General features: G+C 44.3%; 2 protein-coding genes across 4 annotated transcripts in view; both read left to right on the forward strand.

Annotated features, from left to right (window-relative positions):
- Positions 1-241: 241 nt before the first annotated feature.
- On the forward strand, positions 242-11,918 carry LOC111233743 (protein LSM14 homolog A-like). Of its 3 annotated transcripts, none has more exons than XM_022761629.1 (9): positions 242-528; positions 2,494-2,657; positions 2,744-2,903; positions 5,145-5,483; positions 7,159-7,338; positions 8,128-8,302; positions 8,412-8,450; positions 8,747-8,987; positions 9,256-11,918. In XM_022761629.1, the coding sequence occupies exons 1-9, from the start codon at positions 408-410 to the stop codon at positions 9,277-9,279; spliced, it is 1,443 nt and encodes a 480-aa protein (XP_022617350.1). In that variant the 5' UTR covers positions 242-407; the 3' UTR covers positions 9,280-11,918. The 3 variants fall into 3 exon arrangements, with proteins under 3 accessions (XP_022617350.1, XP_022617351.1, XP_022617352.1); XM_022761630.1 differs by having other exon boundaries at positions 9,259-11,918; XM_022761631.1 differs by having other exon boundaries at positions 5,145-5,354.
- Positions 11,919-17,302: 5,384 nt separating this feature from the next.
- LOC111233742 (glucose-6-phosphate isomerase-like) overlaps positions 17,303-20,516 on the forward strand; it is a 12,760-nt gene continuing 9,546 nt past the window's right edge. The window contains exons 1-3 of the mRNA XM_022761628.1: positions 17,303-17,611; positions 19,570-19,660; positions 20,378-20,446. Of these exons, the coding sequence (XP_022617349.1) occupies positions 17,493-17,611; positions 19,570-19,660; positions 20,378-20,446 (279 nt within the window). The 5' untranslated portion in view covers positions 17,303-17,492. The remainder of the gene's footprint in view (positions 17,612-19,569; positions 19,661-20,377; positions 20,447-20,516) is intronic.

Consider the following 20,516-nt stretch of genomic DNA (forward strand, 5'->3'; position numbering starts at 1 on the left):
TATTAACCTATAAAGTCTAGTGAAGTGTACAAGTACCTCAGAATGGTAACTAAGTACAGTACTGTAGTAAATATACTTAGTTACTTTGCTCCTCTGAGTGTCAAGTTTTTCTGTGGACAGTGGGACACATGAGGTGATCAACATGCGGCCTGTGTTTTCTCTTCTATTCGGCGAGGATCTACACTTCAGGACGAAGCGTAACCCCGCGAGATTATGAGTTCCCGTCAGCCCCCGCGCTCAGAGCCATCCGATGGAGGAGGAGGTGGCCATGTTGTAGCGGGGTACAGCGAACCCTAGGAGGAACACTACCTGAGACGTTTGGCATTTAACCGGTACTGATAACCACACGGTTCGGAGGGACCGCCCGTTCTCTTCCCTGTCAGAAGTGCCGAGCTGTAGAAGACACCATGAGCGGCGGGACGCCCTACCTCGGCAGCAAAATCAGCCTCATTTCGAAGGCCGAGATCCGCTACGAAGGGATCCTGTACACCATCGACACCGAGAACTCCACCGTCGCATTGGCTAAAGGTGACGCTGCTCCCGGCTAGAGATGCTGCAGCACCGGCTAGCACCGGTCGCTGCGGAAGTGTAGAGTCTGTGTTCACAGTTCATAATTAACGATTAAAATATGACTCAGCTCCGGGTGGAAAGTGTTAATCGCTCCGCAGGTTTGATCCAAAACAGATTAATAACGTTAGCCAGGCGGCTAGCGTTAGCTCGCTAACATGCTAACAGCCAAAGCGGCACGGTGAGATGCGTCAGTCCGGCTAACAGCAGGGATACTTCGGCCAGACGGAGAGTCTGCAGACCCAAAACATTACGAAACGGAACCATCCTGTAGAAGACAGTATTCGGCTCAGTTTAAATCACATATAAATGTATGTGGGCAGATTAATATTAATCCCTGTGTGTAACATTAGCCTGCTAACGTTAGCATGGCGGTCGGCGGCTCTGAAATGTCACTAAAACCAAACAAGAAATAAAATATTAATTTATATATTTCTGTTATAACTGACTGTTTTCAGGCGGTTACACCTGCTAACGAAGCTGCATCACCTGCTGCCCGACCGCCTGAACCTGTGACGTCACTGAGTGCGCACTCGACTCACCTGTTAAACAACAGATTATGACGACAAAACTATTAATGAAACCTCAGCTGCTCTTTATGTAATGTAACGACCAACCATGTGACAGTGAAGTACACGCCACTGTACAAGTGGTGTGGGTAAACATTAGCTCGTAATATCAGGGTGAAGTGTAAATATACAGATACATGAGGTCAGTAAATCTGCTTACATGCACCAGATAACCCTCCACCTCTTGTTTTCATTACTGATTAAACTGCTCATTATTTTTTAGATCTATCTGTCCATATTATGTCTTTAAAATGTCACAAACTTCCCTGGTATCTGCACGTCTTTACACCTTCTACAACACTGATTTCACTTTCCACTAAAAAGGCCTTTAAAGGTGTTAAGTCTAAAATTTCAAAGGTATTAATTTCTCTAATCTGCAGTGAAGTTGTTCCAATTTAAAGTTTTTTTTGTGGTTTTATTACAAGCTGTCTGAAAAATATCCAGTTCTGTTGTTATAGGCCTCTAATTTTATGTTGAATTCATACATGGACCATAAAGTAGTTGGTGAGTTTTAAATTGATTGATCCATCCATTCATCTGTTTTCTGCTGTGTCTCCAGGTCATGGTTAATAACATTGTAAGGAGTTATGGTCAAATACAATAATATTATAATACAAAATAATGTGATACAAATGTCAATAAATCCATGCACTGTGTGAATAGTTGTAGTTGCTACTGGTTTTCCCCGACATCGTTCATACTGTGCTCAGTATGACTGTGAAACGTATTAAAATGAATTATACATGTATTAAAGATGGTGAACCTGCAGAAATCCCACATTGTATAAAAGGCCGATCACACTTTACCAGAGCTCAACATGACATATATGAAATTCTTGCTCTATCCACCCAACAGGACAAAACTAAACATATTCAACTGACAATATGCAACAGTGCAAAACTATAGAAACAAAAGAAAATACTCACAGAGACGTTAGCAGCTGATGTTATGAAAAACTAAAACCCAAAATTAGTTCATTTCGATTATCAAATAATGTTTGTTTAATTTTCCAAAGTAAAAATGCCAAGTGTTCACTGTTGATCTGAAGATGTCACCTTGGGTCATTTTCACTGTTTTCTGACATTTTCTAGACAAAACAATTAATAGATTAATTGAGAAAATATTTTAATCAATAATGAAAATAATTGTAACTTGTAGCCAAACGTTTGGATCAGAACCTGCAGGCTGAGTCAGCAGAGACAGTGTGAAGTTTAATTCAAATCAAATTGTATAATGTAAATGTATAAAAGCAGTAATGTAAAATGTTAAGTGAACTTTTAGATGCTGATGACATGCCCACCCTGTTAGTTGACCTTTGACCTGTGGTTCTGACCGGATGCTGTCTTCTGCCTGTCAGTTCGTTCCTTTGGAACAGAGGACCGCCCCACCGACAGACCCATCCCTCCTCGAGATGACACCTTTGAGTACATCATCTTCAGAGGCAGCGACATCAAGGACCTGACTGTGTGCGAGCCGCCCAAACCGACATGCTCTCTTCCTCAGGACCCTGCAATCGTCCAGGTTCATCCTCACCTCCACACTGTGTCTGACTTTATATTCATATTGTGGTTCACAGAGAAACATTCACCATCTGTTCTCCTCCTCAGTCGTCCATGGGCTCCAGCTCCTCGTCCTCCGCTGCCGCTGCCCCCACCCCCTTCCAGTCTGCCGGTTCCTATGGACTCTTCAACCGGGCCCCAGTTCCTGCCTACAACCAGTTCAGCACCAGCCCCCTGGTTTCTCCTCAGTTTGGACCCGTCGGTGTCGGTAGGAGCATGAGCTTTGATCAGTGTGGTGGGAAGAAGTTAGTGTGTATTATGATAAAAGTCAAACTCTCTGCGGGGGCGGAGCATGATGTCCAAGGGTTCAGAGTCTCTCTGTGACACTTTACTACATGAATCATGCCACACAAACTGAGGAGGATTGATTATTGGCATCAGTGTGACTCTACCCAGTCGAGGCCTTCACTTTCCTCCTCCACAGGACCCTCAGTCAGGGAGGGGCTGACACAGTTTGATTGGGGTCCTGTCCATCGCAGAATATGGATTTTAAATTTTGTGTGTGATTCATAAAACTGTGAGTGAATGTGACGGTCACTGAGGTGTTTAATACTTTAAGCAGGTGAACAGTTATTGATTACAGTATTAAATGTCTCTGTCAGAGCTGATACTTTGATTAAATCAACAGTAGTGTGTGAACTCTGAAGGATGTTTACTGTTGTTGAACAGGTTTTTTACTTGTTTGTAGACGAACCACAACAGATAATTATTACAAATCAATAACATGACAATAAATGAAGCAGAGTAAATGGCTCTGAGCGGAAACTCTTAATCAACAGAAAAACAAAGTTCCAGTAAATATAAATGTCTTGTTTCTGATTCTGTGTCACACTGTGTCAGACGCTTTTCATTAACAGCTCAGATGATTAATAAGAAAATAAGCAGATTAATCAATAATAAAAATGACATTTCAATCATTTTCATCATTTGAAAAAAACTGAAAACCTTTGGACTATTTTCTGACATTTTATAGGATTGATAATTAATTAATTAATTGATTGAGGAAAATAATTGGCAGATAAATTAATAATATAAACAACTGACTGTTTTGTGTTTACTTCCTTTTCAGGGTCAGTGTGTAGTTTGGTTTTGTCACATTCCGACTGTTTATTGTTTTTATTGTGAGCCGTCGTCATTGGACAGACGGCGCTCTGACATCAGATATCAGACACGGTTCACTTCACACGCTGCACATCAGCATTTAAAGGAAGCGGGAGTGTTGTTGCCCTCAGCTCTCTTCCTGCTGTTCCCTCCAAACAGGACGCTCAGTGCCCTCCTTTGTGAGCGACACGGCCTCGACCCGGTCTCAGAGCGGCGCTCTGCCCCCCCCCCCCCCCCCCCCCCGACTCGCGGTCTCTGGGTTCTGTTGTAACCGCAGGTAAAAACCTGCAGGAAGCCGCTGGAGTAGAGAATCTCTGACGTGTGTTTACTCCCCGCATCAGGTGGAACTAAATCACACCTGACTGGAGGGTGAAATCTCCCAGTCAACACAAACGCCCCTTCACTCACACAGTCAGAGCATGTGTGTGTTGTTGACACGTCTTCCTGTTTGAACCGTCAGACTCTCTGTGTTTCCTCGTCCTGACAGACAGTAATGAGTCAGTGTCGATTAAAACTTCCTCCGGTTTCAGAAACTGCATGAGTGAATTTTAACGATGAGTTTCCTCGTTCTCAGAAGCCTAAGTGCACGCCCTCCTCTAGAACCTGCACGTCCTGTTCCACCAGGCGCCACGCTTTAACGTGAGCAGAGTCATTTTCTCTCAGGCGGACCTCACACCTGTACGTCAGGTAATTTGGTCCAGAACAAGAGAAGAAAGATCCCACTGCTGTTCCTGGGTCAGTCCATGTTCACACTGAGAGGAAGTGGTACAGGCTGACAGGTCACTCTCTGATTGGACAGATACATGGATCCAGAGTTCGTTTATTTATGAAGAGCAACAATTAAATCAGGATAAAAACCTGTTAATGACACATTTATTATATATATATATATAAACAGAACAAGACCCCCCCCCCTTAAAAAAAAAAAACAAAAAAACAACAGTCTTAGTAAAATGTATTTAAAAAACTTTAAATGTAACTTTAAATATTGAGATATGCATAAGTTACTATAGACAAGAATCAAAATAAGTAAAAATATATGAACAATAAAAAAAACATGAGTAAATAAAATAATAAATTGCATATAAGGTAAAATTTATGTGTGTGTGTGTGTGTGTGTGTGTGTGTGTACACAAATTTAACACTTGACACTTGAACACTAATTGTGGTGTGAAAGGTCACAGCCCTGACATGAAGAGAGGGAAGCATCAGCTGTGTGGAGTGATGATGATGAGGCTGAACCTTCCTCACATTAATGAAACAAACAGAAACACTGCTCACCGACGATCAGCTGATGTAGTCCAGGTGTGTCCCACTAACCCTGATCCCTGTTCTGGTTCTCGTCCAGGCCGCAGCAGCCCCAGCCTGGACCCTCTGAGGAAGAGCCCCACCCTGGACCAGGTGATCCAGACGGCTCCTTCGGCCCCGACCGCCGCCACCACGGCTCCGGCCCCCGGCCTGGGACGCAGGAGCCCCACCCACGGTCGCACGGCCCCCCCCACCGCCGGGCAGAGCAGCCAGAAGCTCCAGCACCAGGATGGCGTGGATGCAAGGAGGGGTGAGACTGTGAGGGGAGGCCGCAGCAGCCAGGGCTGGTCTGCACCCCGAACCATCTCCGCCTCTCACATCACCGCTGTAGATAGGGCTCCCACCGCAGGGCTTCCCCACTCTATCTTTAGCCACTCAGGTGAGACCTCAGGCCAGAGACCAGCACACTGCTCTGATCTGTTGTCACGTGTGGAGTTGTGTTGGTGCCCCCTCCCTGAGCGCTGCGGGACACTTTGAGCACAGACAAAGAGTTTTACAAGCACATGTTTGATCCTGTGGCAACTCTGAAATTTCCTCTGAGCTTCATTTGAGCCGTTTGTGACATTTCATGTGAAACTTTCTGCACAAAGTGAAAGTCGACAGTCTGTTTGATTGTACCTTAACGTTAGCTTGCTAGGCTAACTTAGCTTTTTTGGGAGTTATTTTTTTCTTATTCATTTATTTATTTATTTTTTAGAGTAATTTTTTTTCCTTTTCTTTTCAAATAACATTTTCTCTTAGTAATTCTTTTTTTGGAGGATTTTTTTGAGAGTAATAGAAATAAACTTTTGAAATAATTTTTTAGAGTGAACAAAGTTTCACCTTCTACAGTGTTAAAATGTTTGATTTGACACCTGGATCGTTCATATGAGAAAGTTGTGGATGAACTTGCAGAAACATTTCCTTATCATCAGTGGTGGCCATCTTGAACTTTTGAGTGGCTAACGTGTAGAGAGTAAAAACCAAGGAGGATTTGTCTGAAGGTTGCAGTTACCAGCTGTGGTATAGATCTAAACAACACAGATGTGCCAGGTTTCAGCCCTCAGGGAAAATAAATCCTTTTTCCACAGTTTATTAACCAGGAAGTGATTTTATATTCAGAGCTGCTCACGGTCTTTATCTGCTGTGACTCAATCATCAAGAAAGGGATTGAAATCTGACTTTGGATCTCAGCACTCATCTTCTGATTAGATCCAGTTCTATGAATGTGCTTGTTAAACCTCTGTCTGTGCTCACAGTGCCCCCCCGTCGTTCTCCAGGATGAGGCACAGACGTAACTCCAGTGTCATGCTAAAGAATCATTTCCACTCTGTGATGTGTTAACGTTTTGTTCCAGAGTCCAGCTCTGTGTGCAGTTTAGGTGTAGAGCCACAGGGCTGTGTTCTCTGACTAAAAGACTCTGCTGTTCCAGGCACAGACGTCCAGAAAGTCCCCAAACCAGAGTCTGAGCAGGCGCGAGGGGAAGGCAGGGATACCAGTAAACGTTCCACAGGTTAACCCCGCCCCCTTCCCTCCCCCCTCCGGCTCTCAATCCATCCTCAACAGCCCATTCAGACTCTGCATGCCTGTCAAGCTTTTCCTTTGGGCGGCGGAGCCCCACACTCATCCTCTGCAGCCGCTCCAGCCCGACCATCCGTCTGTGGCGTGTTTTTCTTTGCTGGTGAACGTGTGTGCAGATTGACATGCTGTTGGTCATGTCAATGGAGCGGAGGCGTGACTCGTCTCCTCGTCTTCAGACCGGTGAACGCCGCAGAATGCTCCCTGTGCTGTGGTGGTGCTGTCCATCAGTACATGAATGATTGACTGCATTTCCTCCATGTTTGATGTGACGTTTCTTTCTTTCTGGACTCGTATGAAGCTCCAGCCAAGCTGCCGCCTCACCGCACTTGGCTCTTTGCTAACTCATGTTAAAGACTGAGACCTCCTCCACCATCGGTTTACTTCCTCATGTGTTGCCATGGTTTCTTTTGTTTGCTGGTTTTGTTCCGCTCCACCTGTTCAAACCCGCTCACCTGTGACGACTGATGTAGCGTTTCTCCTCTGTGCTTCAACAGCTGCCGGAGCGCCGGTGAATCGTCGTGGGCGAGGGGGCGGGCACCGCGGCAGAGGGCGCTTCAACGTCCGCAGAGACGGACCCATGAAGTTTGAGAAGGACTTTGACTTCGAGAGCGCCAACGCCCAGTTCAACAAGGAGGAGATCGACAGAGAGTTCCAGAGCAAGCTGAAGCTGAAAGGTTTTTATTTTCTACCAAGTAAATTCATTCATTCAGGTTAATGTACTACAGCCAGTACTACACCTGAGTACACATTTGAAGTACTTGTTGGTACATGTATGCTGCTATATTGTGTACTTTTACTCCTCCACAACTGAGATGCATCAATGTGAAAGCTGTTGTCTTTTTGCATCTGTAGTGGAGATCACCATGGAAACCTCAGAGTTCATTCTCTAATCTCACGGTTTTATAATAACAATAATAAACTTTATTTAAACAGCACTTTCCACACACAGGGTGCAGCTCAAATATAAAAGAGAGAAATCACTAACGAGCAGAAATTAAAACTGTTAATTAAAAGCTAGATGAACAGGTGTGTTTTCAGTCGTTGTTCAAAATGTCCTCTCAGTCCACCTGCTCGTATTTGTTGGTGGTTGTTCCACAGCTGAGGTCACAGCGGGTGAAGAGCTTCCCCTGGTTTATTTTGGGGACATCTAGAAGTCCTGCTGTAGATGAGCTCAGGACTCGTGGAGAGACATTAAATGATGTAAGAGTCAAACCATTAAGAGCTTTGTGCACAAGATAAAGGACTTGAAGGATTGTAGAAGACACAGGGAGCCGGTGCAGGAGGAATCTGCTCCCTCCTCCTTGTCTCCTTCTGAATGAACTGAAGTTTCAGAAGACAATAAAAAGAGTGAGATAAAAGCATGAATGAGCTGCAGAGCTGAGTAAAGAACAGACTCGGTTTTGTTGGTGATGTTGGATTTGAAACTTAAATCAGAGTCTAAAACTGATCCTCCTCTCCCTCAGACGAGAAGACTGAGAAGACGGAGAAGACGGTGAACGGCGAGGATAAAGGCGACTCCGGCGTGGAAACTCAGAACAGCGAGGGAAACGCCGACGAGGAGTGTGACCCGCTCGGCCCCAACTGCTACTACGACAAGTCCAAGTCCTTCTTCGACAACATCTCCTGCGACGACACCAGGTACGAGTACCTGTTCATGAAGCAGCAGGAGGAGGAGGAGGAGGCGTGGCCGTCACTGTGTACATCCTTCTCTCTGTCGGTGACCTCACTGATGTTTTCTCTTCTTCAGGAAAGCTAATGAGAAGTCTGGAGGCTTGGGTTTCCCACGGTAAGTGTTGGTCATGTGACCGACCCACAGCACCTGGGTGGATGTAGATCATTTACAGGTAGAAGTCACGGCCTTCATCACTCTGCTCTGTTGTAAAGACTCTTCACATCAGAGCACACCTAGAGTAATAAGCCAGGTGCGCTCTCTTAAAGTGACAGTACCTGATTATGAAAGAAATTGAATCATTAACATATTTTATACATGAAATGTCAATTTTAATAAAAACGTGAATAAAAGTGCTTCAGACAGAGAAGAGTGAGTTTCTCCTCCTCACTTCCTGCTTGCTCCTCCTGCAGGGAGCGCAGGCAGACCTGGGCGGAGGAGAGGAGGATGAACGCGGAAACATTCGGTATCCCTCTGCGTCAGAGCCGAGGTCGCGGTGGTTACCGTGGACGTGGCGGGATGGGTTTCCGCGGAGGTCGGGGGCGTCCGGCTAGCCGAGGGTCCTTCGGACCACCGCAGGGGGGCGGCGGCTTCAGGGGCGGATACAGAGGAAACCAGGCCGGCCGGGAGTTCGCCGACTTATCAGCATACAGGGTGAACATACATTCTTTATTAATGTTTATTTACTTTATGCAACACATCACAGCTAACATTTTACAAATCGCCCTGTACATCCTGATGTTAGAGACGCAGTTCTGTCTGATAAATAACATGAGACTCAATCTGACATGTGTAAAATCCTCAGATGATTGAGTCCTGATTGGAGCAGTTAACACTCTGCTGGGTTCTCTGATGAGATCAGCAGGTGCTCCTGTGTTCTGGTTTAATCGTGTTGTAAACGTCTGTTTCCTGTTTGTTCCAGAAGGACAACAAAGTGGCTGCGTAGTCCCGACGGGAGGAAGATTCTGCACAAAGGTGGAACTTCTTCACACACAAAAGGAAAACAGATAGTTTGTCAACTAAAATAATGAAGATTGTCCAATTGTTGTATATTTGTCACCAGCACTGGGGTAGACTGCTTGAATGCAACTTAACTTTCCATATCTTTCAACGGTGGAAACGACAACAACAACAACAACAACAAAGCAGTTTATCACAGAAACCGTAAAAAAAACAAAAACAAATTCCAGATCTCTACAAAGTAATTTCCAGGTGGCTGAAGTAATTCTGTGTAAATGTCATATTTCAGAGGGATGCTTTTTGTTTCGCCCTTTTCCTAAACCTGTATTTGATAACATTTTGTTTAGCTGTGGAGGGTCGTCCACGCCACTTCCTGTCACTGACGTAGCTTTATTTGGGGAGGTGGGGACAGTTTCTCCTGTAACTCTGCAACTTCAGCACCAAAATAGGCCACAGGGTCAGTCACACCTTTCTAACATGTATTTTTCTACTATGACATAGACGTTCATCCGTTATCTCGTCAGCCCGCTCACCGTCACCCCTCCCCCCTCCCCGCCGCCCGTCTCCAGTCGCAGTGCTCGTGCGTTTCGCTTCTCACCTGAAACCTCTCCGCGTTTCACCTGCAGCTTGGTTTTTCTCCTCCAGCTGATCCTGAAGTGTTTCCTCGTGTAGGTTTGAAGGCGTTTCCTCTCGAGCTGAAAGACGATTAATCTGCAGCTGTTTTCACACAATCCATCGATCGTTGAGTCGTTTTTAACAGTAAAGATAGAAAGATCTGTTGTTACAGAACATTTCAATAAAAACACTTCAGTTTCACAGACCAAACGATTAATCGATTTATTGATGAGGAAAATAGTCGTTAGCTGCAGCTCTACTTTCCTCACTCTGCTCTAACATTAGTGTAGGAAGCTGGTGCTGCTCTACTGGTTTCAGTGGTAGTTTATGCTCCCAGTCCACAAGCTGACTCAGACGGGTCATAGGTCAAACTACTTTTTCCACTCGTTTGTCTGGTTCTTCATCACGAGCCGCCGGAGCTCCGAGCTCACAGTTCGTTAGTTTAATGAGTTTAATCTGCGGACGAGGGCTGAGATCTGTTCACTGGGTTTTATCTGACAGCAGAGAGGAAGATTTAACATGTCCACACTGAAACACTTCGCTTCAAGTCGTAGAGCTGAAACAATTAGTCAATCCATCAACAGACAAATAATTGGCAGCAACTGATGAGACCATTTCCTGTTTCTCTTTGTCTCGTCACTAAACGAGTTCAGCTCTGAGGAGCTGTGAGGGACATTTTTCTTTTGGACAGTTTTGACTTTTCATGGACTAAATATATAATCAATTTATTGAAAAAACAATTAGCACATTAATCGAAAGTAATTAATTAATGCAGCTGCAGCTGTACCTGGCTGGAGGCTGCACTGTTGTATGTATTTCCTTTTTTATGTCTGCATTTAATGTGTCATAACCCAATGAAAACATGTTAAACAGACGTTTATTTATCTTTTTTTGTCTCTAAAAACTAAATGAGTCGTTTCATTTTGACATAAAAATCACTTTACAGTTTACAGTCCAGTGGTGTCCAGCAGGGGGCAGCACCTACAGACACTCAACACAGTCCTGTCATTAGTGTCCATGAGCAGGTGAGAGGTGGAGCAGCTGAGTAGCCCCGCCCACACAGGAGTCTTTAAGCTGTAATGTTGAAATGAATAAAGAGAAGAGGTGAACTGCACTTCAGTGTCAGCAGCAGTCATTTATTTCCTGTGGTGTCATTTGATTTTTTCTTATTAAAGATGAAAAACATGAAATGCAGACATGAAGAGGAAATACATGATGTGTATTTCACTTTATTTCTTTAACCGATTTGTTTCCGTTTAGACATTTTAAATCTTCCGGTGCCACGTTACAACCAGACTCCCCTTATACAGCTTCATCAACGGGTTATAACTAGTTCATTAATCAGCTTGTTCACACTTTATCAATCATTTATAAGCTGTTATAACACGTCAGATAAAAAGGCCAACAGTGAGCTGTTTCCTGCCAAAAAGTGAGCCCTCATGTCTCTTTCTCCATCATCATTAGCTGCTGTTTCATCACATTTGTTCACTTACTAATTAATTCATTATTAATTAACCTTTTCACATCTCTGGCCTGTCGTTCACTGAGCTGATTCTCCCTCCACCTTCATGTTTCTTTGCTTCTCATTTTTACCACCGTTTATTAATGAGTTACTGTTGCTCCTGTTAAAAGGAGTGAAACATCATTTATTAATGTGTTACTAACAGGCTCCAGTTACCAGTTTATATGTTAGTAACTCACTCTAAACATTAATGAGTAGGAAGTGTCAACTTGATCTTGCCAAATAGTGAGCCTGCGTCAATGTAAGAAAACTGTTATAACCTGTTTATAACTGTTTATCATTATAAAGTGTAAACTGAATTAATAACCTGATTATAAACCGTTAATAAATCCTTTATAAGGGGAGTCTGATTGTAAAGCACCAAATCTTCCATAGAAGAAGTCAAAGCACTTTCTAAGATGTAATAACTCATACAGTTTATACATGTAGTCGTTTGTCGGGCCGCTTCATCAAACACACTAATTTAAATAAACAAAAAACACGTCTCACCTGGTCTCACCTGTCACAGTTAAACTCCGCCTGAAGCCACTAACTCTGTCCCGCGGCACTGCTAAAGCTACAGGATGTGATGTCACCTACGACTTCACAATAAAAGACTAGGAAAACGAGCTAGCTGTCCGGGTGTAGCGACGTAGTTCCTTAGCAATATTCATACTCGTTTGTGAGGAAGGAATCGGGTCGGACGAGTTATGACTGAATGATCTGACGCCGTCTCGTCTCGGCCTGGCACTTACTAAGTCCATGTGATTTTGGCGGGAAATGTAAAGAGTTGTACTTTGGAAGTTGGTCAGAAAGTTGGAGAGATTGTATTCTGCTCACAAAGTCTCTGTAACAAAAAACACCTCGATTGAAATGGATTTCAGGAATATTGGATCAAACTTTATCAACAGAAACAGCTTCGTCCGTTTGGTTTTGTTGCATTAGAGAAAAGAAGAAGCAGTTTAATATGTACTAAAGTTAAATGAAGGTCTTTTTTAACAGTCTGCTTCATTACAAATCCCCAATGATCATGAAGATGTCACCTGACGAGCAAAGCTACCTTTAAAGTCTCGCCAGAGCTCAGGAAACGTACAGAACATCATTCTTTCTTGATTGGCCTTAAAGCTGGAGAATCACTAACGTCAGAGATCAGACACTTTGTCGTCTCTGCTGCTGCTGAACTGAGGAGCTCCAGATAAACTGATGGAGTTTAATATGAGTTTAATATGTTTCCTGCTGTTGTAGAAGATTTTCATTTTATTGACACTCCGAAAAACATGAGTTGTCAGGAGCTTTTGAGAAAACGTGCGTCCAGCTGCAGAGACAGATGTGGAGTGTCCATGGAGCCAGAGAAAAAACAGGAATTTATTTTAGTTGAATTAAATTAACATTTAAATGATGCAGGATAAAAACTAAAAAACAAAACATTTCTTATTTTAATGAGACATTAGAAAGTGATTTATAAGAATGGAGTTGCAGCATCACTTTTAAAGGGCCAGTACACATCTCATCTGAAAAATAATGACTGTGGAAACAAGTACAATTAAAAAAAACTTTGTTAAATTTGATTTGACAAATCCATTTTAAAGTCATTTAAATACAGAAATAAGGAAACTGAACTATTAATTGGCAAATGTTTGTACATGTATATTTTACTCGAGTTTTCATAATGCATCATTTAAATTCAAATGAATAAATTCATTCAGGCTTTAATCGATTGATCTAATTGATTACTAATGAGCATCATGCTTCACTCCAGGCTCCATGTGTCTTCAGTCTTCAGCTCATGAAATCACACCTGAGACTCAGGTGTGTGAAGGTGCTGAAGCTGCAGGTCTGACTCTGCTCCTGGTTCAGGTCAGGGACACAGAGACGTCTCCATGTGGTTCCTGATCCGCTCGTCTGAAACATTTCAGGTGTTTGTTCAGGTGTTTGGTTTGATGACAGCAGTGGTTCTCAACTGTTCAGGTGTCGAGACACAACGAAGGACTAAAGTTAGAAGTCTGCATTAACAAGACTTCTCTTTAAATGAGTCAAACAGAGGCTTCAGGCAGGGCTGGATTAACACCCAGGGTCCCCGTCCTCAGGGTCCCCGTCCTCAGGGTCCCAGGGTCCCCGTCCTCAGGGTCCAGGTTCCTCACGGTCCAGGTCCTCAGGGTCCCGGTCCTCAGGGTCCAGGTTCCTCAGGGTCCAGGTTCCTCAGGGTCCGGGTCCTCAGGGTCCAGGTTCCTCAGGGTCCAGGTTCCTCAGGGTCCAGGTTCCTCAGGGTCCAGGTTCCTCAGGGTCCAGGTTCCTCAGGGTCCCGGTCCTCAGGGTCCAGGTTCCTCAGGGTCCAGGTTCCTCAGGGTCCAGGTTCCTCAGGGTCCAGGTTCCTCAGGGTCCAGGTTCCTCAGGGTCCAGGTTCCTCAGGGTCCAGGTTCCTCAGGGTCCAGGTTCCTCAGGGTCCAGGTCCTCAGGGTCCAGGTTCCTCAGGGTCCAGGTTCCTCAGGGTCCAGGTTCCTCAGGGTCCAGGTCCTCAGGGTCCAGGTCCTCAGGGTCCAGGTTCCTCAGGGTCCAGGTCCTGGTTCACTGTGAGGCTGAGATAAACCTGTTAGCACATAATGAAGCACACGATCACCTGAAGCGACTGAGGCCGTGAGGAACAGGTGGAGTCACATGTTCACACTGATCCACTCTGGATAATTTGAAGAATTAATAAAAAAAACTGAATGTTTGGGTTTTAGATTCACTGGTGAAAGTTAGAATAAAGAATAATCTGTTGATTGATTTGAAGACGTTTCACTGAGAAAATAATCAGCTGATTAATCAATAAGTATCAATCTGAACATGTGACTCAGAAAGAGAAGAGGATTCATCTGAATGTTGAACTGTTCCTTTAAAACCTTTAATATTTCAGTTTATATTAGTGCATTTTTCTAAATAAATACTAACAGTCTATAGGTTTATATATGATACGTATCATGATACAGGGCTTACAATTCAATATCTTGTGATTTTATTTAAAGCTAATTTTAGGAGAACTGTAATAACAAAGATCAAACCGCCACATGTATAAACTATTAAAAATAAAATGTACTTTTTTATGCATCAGAACAGTGAGATCTCTGTAACATCACAGCACTAGTTTTTGTGCAATCTGAGCAAAGAAATGAACATTCACTTCCTGTTTCAGTAAGAAAATAAAAGCAGGATCCTGCAACGTAACGAGGCTGCATCATATTCACTGTATCACAGAATCCTTCACTCTCTACAGCACTGAGAGGAGGGTGTGACCGAGTTACAGATGTCCCCTAAACGCCTCACGTGCAGGTAGACATATAGGTAGGCTCAGACAGGTGTGTGGCTGAAAATGAGTGAGTTTGGAAAGAGTGATGTAGGCTCCTAACATTGGATTTACAGTTAAAATAGTGATTTTATTTACCTGGGCGGGTCTTAATCTACCTGGGAAATGTATGGGAAACATTGAGGTCAGTGGTAACTTCAGTGTGTGAACTTCCAGAGCGAGTTGAGAGGGATCCACTTGTTAGCCATTAGCCGTTAGCATCAGACTAGCACCTTGCTAAGCTGTTAGCTGTCCCCTCAGTGTTTGATCGCGGCTCTTGTCGATCTCCTTTAGTGCCTTCTTTATCGTGGAAGACAAAACGAGCCCACACTCCAGTCAGCTAGGTGTGCTAATGCTAACAGTGCACTCTTACTCTACTTCCTGTCTCAGCAAGAGTCAAACGGATTACAACACTGCCATCTACTGGTCAGGGATTTAAACTCAACACAAAGTGAACCACGAAACTTTACATGTCAACTATTAATTAAAATCAATAGTTTTTGAGAATCGATACAGTATCACAAAACATATTATTACAATATTATTGATTATTTTCTTGCACCCTTAGTATAGGGACTGGGTAGGGGGGGGGGGGGGGGGTAATCCGGCCCTGCCTGTTGGAAATAAACAGAGACACTTTCCATGTTTTGTCACATTTCAGATTCACCTGAGACAAAGTTGAGAGCCACTAAGATAAAAGACGAGTCTGGGGGATTGGGTGCATGGGGGGATGCGCGATTGGGGGATGGGGTGGGGGGGGTGGGGGGCTCCCTGGAGTATTTAAAGGAAGCTGTTTAGTTTCATCGTTGTCAGGTTTTGACTGGTGTTGTATAGAAACACACACAACACTACATGATGCTCGTGTTTGTCAGTCCACTACATTTTTGGGCGGGAAAAACAAGTTGTGATGAATCGGCCGAGGTTGTTGATGCAATAACAGAGGTGGCGGTTTGAGCGTTAGGAGGCGGAGAGCAGGCGGAGCCGAGGTCATTCTGGCTTCACTCTCTGGAGGCACCGCCACAGGTCTGGTCTTTGAACGCAGCACGGCGGCGTCCTCCTCCTCGGGCCTCAGTCAACTGAGCTTTTTATTAAGAGCAAATAATAAACAGTTGTTCATTAAGTTTGTGTCGGCGTCTGTCTGCTCTGTGTCCGTCCTGGTGTCTACAGACATTTATCTCATCTGTAATAACCTGCCGGAGGAGGAAGAGGAAAATCACATTTGATAAAACTTCACTTTATCATTTTGACAGCCTGTTAACATTTGTAATTTCTGTTTTGTTAGTTTTAATCAAAGGGAGATAAATGTTTAGTTAATGTCAAATTAAAGTTAAATCATCAAATAGTCAAATAAGGGGTTTGTGTTAATGTGAGAAGTTCAAACATTAACCACAGTGGATGAAGCCGCAGCAGCAGAGACTGTCCAGGTTTATTATTGGTCATTTCTGGAAAAACTTTCCAAACCTGAAAACAGTGGGAACCAAAGATCCTGAGAAACACGGTGGGATTACGTTTCTTCAAAGTTAAAACTTCAGCCGCTTGGTTCAGGAACATCCAGATTCATTTTCAACATTTCAACACAGTCTGAATTTCCTAGAGACGTGTGTCATAGTGTAAATTAATATTCTGCATTTTTTTTATCTAGATGAAAATCTTTTAGTAAATAGAAGGAAAGAAACAAAGTGCAGCAGGTGTGTGCTTGGTCTCAGTCTGCTCGCTGCTTTAATCTCATTCAGCTGCTTATTTTCATTTATTTTTCACATTCATCCACTTCCCTGACAGTTTTTCAGCTTGGAGAAATTCAATCATCCTCCTGTTCAGCTCTGGTTCTTTACCGGGGCCGGGGCCGGGGCCGGGGCCGGGACCAGGGGCCACTTTCACAAACATACAGAGTCCTGACTATCTTAAGCTGGACTGTGGTGCATTGAATTCTGGGTAAATAAAGACTTTTTTTCTAAATGAGGAAAATGGCTGGAACTGCGTCCACCTGCTGAGCTCTGTTTACCTCAGCAGAACATGTTTGTCTTTAGGAAGGATTCAACAGTTACAGGAAGTTTTACTTTGAAAATTTAGCAACAAGTGAAAGAATGAAAAGAAAAATCTGATTTGATTTTAGAAACTCTCGCTGTGATTATGAGCCGTGTTTTCCTGTTTCTTGTAATTGGGTGCTGCTGGTCAGCGCAGGTGTCATTGATTGTTACCATGGTAACATTGATCTCAGACCTGAGTGAGTTTGGAGAAAAGGCGTCTAATGAGTCGATTTTTCTGACTGACATCAGACTGATCCGTGAAGACTGAACCAACACCACAGACCAGTGTGACGTCTCTGGAACCAGCTGCTGCTCTGAAGGTAAACCCAGGTGTGTTCTGCTGCTGAGCTGCTCAGGTGAGCAGCAGCAGATCTGGAGGTGAAGACGGAAACATGTCGGTGCAGACAGGCCTCAGCAGGAACACTGTGTTGGGCACACTGTGTATTTTTGGCACCAGCCTCCCTCCATACTCACGTTCAGTCCCAGCATCAGTGACTCTGACGGTGGGCGGGGTTAGAGCAGGGGGGCGGGGTGAGGCCTGATGTCATTGGTGCAGACTGAGCTAACCGTGTTAGCTCCTGTCAGCTGCTCCATCTCCTCATCCGATCCTCCACATCACCACATCGGGACCAGTCCACTGCCGCTGAGGTTGGAGCAACACCACACTCACCAGTACCACCAGTACCACCAGTACCAGTACCATCACCAGTACCAGTACCAGCACCAGCACCAGCATGGCGCTAACCAACGACCCCAACTACCAGAAGCTGGAGCAGTGGTACAAGGCTAACGCCGGGAGCCTCAACATGAGGGACATGTTTGAGGGAGACAAGGACAGATTCAGCAGCTTCAGGTGAGACGGAGACAGGTGCATTCAACAGCGGGGTGCACTGGACATGATGGGAGCTGGGGGGGGGGGGTCAGCTCCCAGTGGCCTCCTGCAGAACCCTCAGTAAAGCACAGGTGTAATCTCTGTAACATAACACTCATCTGACAGTTTGATCAGATCGATTATCAGTTATCAGTGTTGATCATTGTGATGTAACCCTGCGTGTTTCCGGGCTCCGCGGTGGGTCGTGAATCCTCCGCCTGTATGAAGGTCATCGGCCCCCGTCGGTTCTTTCTCCGCCGCAGGTTCATAACGTCCCCGGTCACAGCTGCTCCACGTGTCGGTGAAAACCTTCACCTGTCTGTCGTTAATCGGTGAAAACAACCGACAGTCAGTTAAATAACATGGCTGATATTAGCTGGCGCGCTAATACCACTGTATCCATTATCGGACAATGGTGTCTTGCTAGCTCTGGTGAGATTTCCGTGTCTCAGATTAGCTTCCTAAAGCTTCACGATGTTTAATAAAATCAGTGTGAACAACTGAATATTTCTTTATATCGTCTGGTTGTGTTTCATATGATAAATGACGTTTGATTACGTGGCTAACGCTATCTTAAACCTATTTTTTAACCCGTTGTTCGTCATTACTCACGGTGATGAAACTGCTCCAAACCCCGTTTGAAACTGGGTGGAGTTTTAATCACATGAGAAACATCTCCACCTTTGAACAGATTGCGAATCAAAGTCAAACTGTAGACAATGATGTTTAATAAGCGGTGGGGACGATGTGTAGCCGTGGCTCCATGTAGGCTAACTGAAGCTAACACTGACAGCAACCTGTTGGTGCAGTGTCCGATAATGGACGCCGCGTGTTATTCCGCTGTTTCCCGTCTAAACCACAGCAGGTAGTGACCGTGAAGCGGCTCCATTCACACCGTGAACCGTCTCATCACAAACAGCGGCCGCTGGCTTGATAAGAAGGCGGTGTAAAGGTGTGAATGAGCCGGGTTAACGGTGGGTGTCCGCTCCGTTGACTCACGGTGGCTACGTGCGATCCAGCACATCCTCCCTCCGCCCGTAGAGCGGGGATTCACCCGGAGGCACCGAGGAAATGACTGGAGACTAATGTCAATTGATGTAATGTAAAGTAATGTAAACCAATGTAACATAAAGTAATGTAAAGTAATGTAACATAAAGTAATGTAAACTAATGTTACGTAATGTAACGTAAAGTAATGTAAACCAATGTAACGTAAATTAATGTAAACTAATGTAACGTAAAGTAATGTAAACTAATGTAAAGTAAAGTACGGCACCAGCACTGGCGGTACTGCAGGGCAGAGTACAGACTGCAGCCTGGACAGTTAATCCAGTCTTCAGCAGACACGCCTCAGACACAGCCCTGGATTAGTGATTAACACGTTATTATTTAAAATGGACAGGTTATTATTATTAGTATCATGCATTAACAGGTGTGTGTCCATCAGTGTATACTTAACAGATGTGTTGTGCCTGAGGAGGAGCAGGGACTGGAGGTATATGTTGTATAAGAGTCCACAGTACTGTGTGTACTCATGAGTGTCTCCATAATCCTCATTGAATCCGGTGGTTTTAAACAGAACTGCAACGATAGTTACTGTTTTAATAATAAAATATATTGTAGTACAATTTTGAAGCAAAAACAAAAAAATAACATAATTAATATTAGATCACTGTGGAATAAAACAAGCAGTTCCACCTGGAGTGGGAGATCATTTTCATTAATTCATCTGTAAGTTTGTTTTATTAATTAACCGTTGAGTTTAAGTGTCAGGAAACAGTGAAGAGCGGCCATGACAGTTTCCCACAGCGGACGTCCTCTAATCTAAACTCTTAGAAATGACTAAACATTGAGAAGCTGGATCTCCTGTCGATCGATTATTGGTTTAGTTGACATATTGTTTTGTCTTCATGTGCTAAATGTCTCTGACTGTTGGACAGCACCACTCTGGAGACAGACGATGGAGAAATCCTGCTGGACTACTCCAAGAACCTCATCAACCAGGACGTCATGGCCATGCTGTTCACCATGGTAAAATACCCCGCTCCCTGGACAGTCTTTTATTTTGAAACAACACACACGCACGCACGCACGCACGCATGCACGCACACAGCCTGTACAGTGACTGTCTCCTCTAATCAACCTTAAGCCCCTCAGCTCATACTAACGCAGCCTGAGCTTCTCTTAAGTCTCTCCACATGAACTGATGATTGTCATCCTGCCAGATGTTAATCAGCTGTGACACCTGCACAACATGCTGCTGTTTCACTGCAGGTGTGGGTGGGGTTACAGGTGAGGTCTGGGCTGTATTATCAGGTGTCTTTAACTGGTCAAAAACTCTGAGAATGAGTCGGCTCATAGTGATCAGTGAACATGGCGTCCTGCTGAACTTCCCCTCCTGCCGCTCACATGTTCATTTCACAAGTTTAAAAAGTAAAGTAGATAAAAGTCTTTTATTTGTCTGCTGATAGCAGAATCAGTTATTTCCTGATGCCCTGATCTGAACTCTGTTGCTCAAGAATCCAGTGAAACAGGAAGATTGCAGCCCTTTATTTTGTGAAAGAGAGACATATCTCCAGCCTGTGTGTCGGCTTTGTCCTGCAGCGTTGTGTTAGCGTGTGGGAATGTGGTAATACACACAGCGACCTCCACTTCCTCCTCACAGCACAAAAGAAGGACTGAAGAAAGAAGTTGTGTCACTCTCTCTGTTGCTGTAATAATCAGACTAATGTCGTCTGATGTTCACAGGCCAAGTCCCGGGGGGTGGAGGACGCCCGAGACAAGATGTTCTCCGGAGAGAAGATCAACTTCACCGAGGTAACGCTCCCACATTTCCCCCTGTCCCTCCCTGCAGAGGGCAAACCTCTGGGCTGTGGACCGGTACCAC

Source organism: Seriola dumerili, unplaced genomic scaffold (genome assembly GCF_002260705.1).
Source record: "Seriola dumerili isolate Sdu_G_001 unplaced genomic scaffold, Sdu_1.0 BDQW01000417.1, whole genome shotgun sequence".
Classification (NCBI taxonomy): Eukaryota; Metazoa; Chordata; class Actinopteri; order Carangiformes; family Carangidae; genus Seriola; species Seriola dumerili.